Below are 5,099 nucleotides of genomic sequence, written 5' to 3'. Positions count from 1 at the left end.
TTTTTGGGCGCGCGATTAATTGTTTGCTTACCCTAAAATACCCTAGAAATTACTACTACGCTGCAAAACCCTCCAACTTTTTGCTGGATTCTTCACGCAAACCTGTTTCGTACATCGGGAAAAATTCACGTGCGAAAATTTGTTCTGCTTGCATTGGACATATCGAAAATAAACTAGATTTTGTTTATGGCCAGGGGACGTCTAGGAAGGCTGATCTCTGGTACTAACATTACTTAGAGTTATCTGACACTAGAAATTAGCTCAACTAGTCATCAACTGGGCCAGCAATTTTGAAAAACATGACGTTCTAACACAAAATCTGAAGATGTGAAATATTGTGAAAACATAGCGGTAACGTAACAAGCAAGTACCATCATCCTTGTGCAACAATAACGAATAGAAACACACTTTTTAAAATTTACTTTTGAAGTTTTATGTTCCTTCAAAGTCTCTGATTACACGGTTTCCAATTGCGTTGTATAGTTGTATGATTTCCTAATTGTGTTACAGCCTGATGATGTTAAAACTGTAGGATTTGTCAGATCTATTTCTATGGCACAACCTAGATGCCACTAACTTTGTTGGATTTGTTCTGAGATTGTTCTTTAAAAAATGTGGTTACTTCTTACCAGCTTATGTTCTCTATCAATCTATTGTAACAAGCAGGACTTCTCTTTTTTGTTTCAGGTCATCCAAAAACTTAGCTCAATGTATATAACTATATGTACATACCATTTCTTCAACATGAGATCCAGGCCATGCATATATATAATAGAGATCATGATGGATTTATCTAATAGATATTTTCCTCGAGTTAACTTGATAATTGGCCTTTTCACCTTAGAAATAAGTTGTGGTAGCTTAAAGACTTCAAGATAAAACTCACTTTGTAGTTTGTTTAGTCCATATTAATTCTATATATCCGCTGTTCTGTCTCAAAAAACATATCTCGTGTTGTATATGGTTCAAACATCAAAATGAGTCATATACATATCTCATACCCATTCGTGCTCGTGTGTGACAGCTTGGCTGTGATGCCTTCTCAATGCATGTGGTAAAATCTATGTTTTTAAGGCAGTAAGGCGAGGCGAGGCGCTGGGGGGGCGCCTCACTGCCTAAGCGCTGAGGCATAAGGCGAGGCGACGCCTTAGAGACTTGTAAGCAACAGAATTAAGTAGAATTTGGTAGGCATTAAGCAACTAGGCATACAGCCATACACACCTTGCAACTGATTGTTGTAGAGCCCCCATCCTCTTTGCACTTGCTTTTCTCCCCAACAGAATTCTGCATCAACATGAAGTCATGAACAAATATGTTAGAATAATGTATCACTTACCAGTGCACATTCCACAAAAAATAGAAATAAAAGTGAGGCAGCGAACAAAAGTGGAAAGAAAGATAGCAAGTATGAGTGCAACTGCAATCTGCAATGCATGGCATATTACATAACCATTAACCAATTCAAATGACACAAGTCCAGTAGTCCACATAAGACAAACAGAATAATAGATAACTCCAGCATAGCAAAAGGGATAAAGGTGGCCAGCTCAGCTCTCTCATGTCTCTCCACTCTCAAAGTCTCAATCAAAAGTCATCATCATCAAACTCATTGGCATTGGTGTTGTCTTCACCATCTTGGTCAACATTAGTTGGCTCTTGATCGTCATTGCTCACATCATCATCATCCTCAACGTAGTCTGAATCCTCCCCCTCCGCATTGGGCATACTGTTGCTCTTGCTTGTTGTTGCTGTACTGCAGAGGAGGAGGAGCTGCTGGACAGGAGGATGAGGAGGAGCTGCTGGACAGGAGGAAGAGGAGGAGGAGCTGCTGGACAGGAGGAAGAGGAGGAGCTGCTGGAGAGGAGGAACCGTTGGAGAGGAGGGGGAGGAGCTGCTGGAGAGGAGGAGGAACCAGATCTGCTGGAGAGGAGCCACTGAAGAGAAGGAGGGGGAGGAGTGTGTGGATTGGGGGCTGTTTCTCTCTCTCTCTTTCTCCCCTCTTACCTGTTGGCGCCAACATGATTCCAGTTTCCCGCCAAAACTCGGTTTCCCGCCTAAAACAGCTCCCCTGCCTGCCTGGCAAGCTAAGGCGTCCAAAATGGACTAAGGCAACGCCTCGGACGCCTAGGCAGACGCCTCGGACGCCTTATAGCTTAAGGCGGACGCCTTAGACACCCACCTAAGGCGAGGTGGACGCCTTGCCCTCGCAGGGCGCCCTGACGCCTAAGCGTCGCCTAGGCGACGCCTTAGGGACGCCTTGAAAACAGAGGGTAAAATGGCACCATCTCAGCCACGTGTAGAGATTACATGGTCCAGATTTGTTCCTTTTCGTGATAAATATGGGATTTCTGTGAAGCCTCTCATTAGTATAGCTTGTTGACAAGTAAACATTGAGTGGCATATTAATTGGAGCATACTACAAAAACCTAACCCAATTGTACATGTCCAGGAAAGCCCATATGTTTTTGACAGGAAAACATTGTTAGTTTATTAGTTGTACCATATCCCTGATTTTATGCTCGAAAATGAGGCGTGTTGAAAAGTTGATGTAAACTTCACAATTACAAGTTCATTGTACAGCAGTTTTTTTAGGGGTATTCATTGTACAGCAGATATAGGGTACCTTGTGATACCATGTTTGTGGGCCTCATTGTTGTGAATGCATTGCAAACTGTAGTCTTACGCTGCATAATTGGCTTAAATTGGTAGTACTTTGAAATGGCTTTTTAAATATGTAGTTTGTAATGCAATTGGTTCCTAAATATGCATTTCTATGAAGTTAGTCTTGAAATCTCTAATTTTGTGATATACCATTCTTGCAAAATAAAATGTTGAAACTAACTACTCCAATTTTCTTCAGATGCCAAGCGACTAATCGGGCGAAGATTCACTGATGCATGTGTGCAAGGAGATATCAAGCTTTTCCCATTCAAGGTCATTTCAGGCCCTGGTGACCGGCCACTGATTGTGGTAAAGTACAGGGGTGAGGTGAAGCAGTTTGCAGCCGAGGAGATCTCCTCCATGATGCTTGTCAAGATGTGGGAGATTGCCGAGGCCTACCTCGGCACATTGGTGAAAAATGTTGTCATCACCGTTCCAGTCTACTTCACTGACTCCCAACGCCAGGCCACCATGGATGCTGGCGCCATTGCTGGCCTTAATGTCATGCGCATCATCAATGAGCCCTCTGCTGCAGCCATTGCCTATGGTCTTGACAAGGGATCCCGCAAAGGGGAAGGGAAAACAGTGCTCATCTTTGATCTTGGTGGTGGTACCTTGGATGTGTCAATTATAACTATTCACATGGGCATCTTCACGGTCAAGGCCACATCTGGTGACACCCACCTTGGCGGGCAGGATCTCAACAGCCGGATGGTGGAACACTTTGTGCAGGATTTCCTTAAGAGACACAAGAGTGACATCAGAAACAACCCAAAGGCGCTCATGCGGCTGAGGGCAGCCTGTGAGAGGGCCAAGAGAATGCTGTCTTCCATGGTGCAGGCAAAATTTGAGATCGACTCGCTTCACGACAGCATTGACTTCTATGGCACCATTACCCGCGCCCGTTTTGAGGAGCTCAACATGGACCTCTTCCGTAAATGCACTGAACATGTCGAGAAGTGCCTCGGTGATGCCAAGATGGACAAATCCCAAATCCACGACGTCGTGCTTGTGGGTGGCTCCAGCCGGATCCCCAAGGTGCAGCAGCTGCTCCAGGATTTCTTTGACGGGAAGATCCTCTGCAAGAGCATCAACCCTGATGAGGCTGTCGCCTACGGTGCCGCTGTCCAGGCCGCTGCCCTCAGTGGCGAATGTGACCAGAAGGTGAAGGACTTGCTCCTTCTTGATGTCACGCCCCTCTCACTCGGTATAGAGGTAATAGGTGGTTTGATGAGCGTGCTGATCCCCAGGACTACTACCATCCCCTTCAAGAAGGAACGGATTTACACGACCCATTATTACAACCAGACGAGCGTGCTCATTCAGGTGTATGAGGGTGAAGGGGCGATGACCAAGGACAACAACCTCCTCGGCAAGTTCATCCTCCACGGCATCCCCCCAGCGCCAAGGCTTGTGCCCAAGATCAATGTGACATTTGCGATTGAAGCCAACTGCATCCTGAAGGTGTCGGCGGAGGACATGACGACTGGAAGCAAGAACAGCATCACCATCACTACTGACAAGGGTGGGCTGAGCAAGGAAGAGATTGAGCGCATGGTGCGAGATGCTGAGAAGTACCAGTCGGAGGACAGGAAGGAAATGAAGAAAATTATAAAGAAGGAAGACGGGGAGGGTTGGGTGAGCAAGGAGGAGTTCGAGCGCATGGTGCAGAAGAAGCGCATGATGCAGTCCGAAGACAAGACACAAGTTAAGAAGATAAAGAAGGAAGGTGGAGGCCGGTAAGGTGCTCAATGTGCTTCTGCAAGCCTATGATCGCGCTGCTTTTGCGATAGTTGGTGTTTAGTATCAGTGCCCTCTGCAACTTCTGGAATGGGCATTGCGCATGCCCATTCTTTCTAGTACAGTAGTTAATATGCTTCATGTGGTTTGGGAACAACTGAATGAACTTATATATCGGTTGCATGTCTACCATCTGCTTGATGAATAGCCACTTTTGGTGCCGTTGATCTGCGGCATACTGCCAGTTCAGTTGGTTTGTGAGATTTCTGTCTCGGTTTCCCACCGGCTGTGATTTGTGGCATTTGCAATTTCCCCTGTTGCATCAGCCCAGTTCTAGTTCTGGTTACTTGATTTGTTTTGGAAATTTCCGTCTCTGGTGAGGTTACTAAGCTCAACACATAAAAATGCATCAAGAGTTTTCGTGCATTTTTGTTTGCAACTCCTTATGTGCAAACTGCATACAGAACAGTGGCTGAACCTTGTAGATATTTTGTACTGATGCCTTTTCTGTCTCTGGCGTCGCCATTTTTATCTAATGAATACAGCATGCAGAGAACTTTTACATTTCAACAAGTAGGTTGATGCCTGTATGTGGCTGATTTTGGTGTTTTGACCTTTTTGCGAAAGTTTAGCAAGATTTGACCTCCATCTAAAAGTATTTCGGAATCTGACCTTTTTGCTACCGTTAGGGTCGATGA

At 45.1% G+C, this 5,099-nt stretch overlaps 1 protein-coding gene across 1 annotated transcript in view; it reads left to right on the top strand.

The window, feature by feature from the left end:
* LOC119290816 (heat shock cognate 70 kDa protein-like) overlaps positions 1-4,613 on the top strand; it is a 5,313-nt gene extending 700 nt beyond the window's left edge. The window contains exon 2 of the mRNA XM_037569464.1: positions 2,861-4,613. Coding sequence (XP_037425361.1) covers positions 2,861-4,404 — 1,544 coding nt within the window. The 3' untranslated portion in view covers positions 4,405-4,613. The remainder of the gene's footprint in view (positions 1-2,860) is intronic.
* Positions 4,614-5,099: the final 486 nt, after the last annotated feature.

The sequence above is a fragment of the Triticum dicoccoides genome, chromosome 4B (assembly GCF_002162155.2).
Source record: "Triticum dicoccoides isolate Atlit2015 ecotype Zavitan chromosome 4B, WEW_v2.0, whole genome shotgun sequence".
Taxonomy (NCBI): domain Eukaryota; kingdom Viridiplantae; phylum Streptophyta; class Magnoliopsida; order Poales; family Poaceae; genus Triticum; species Triticum dicoccoides.
Note: the sequence above shows the minus strand (reverse complement) of the source record. Positions and strands in the feature narration are given on the sequence as shown.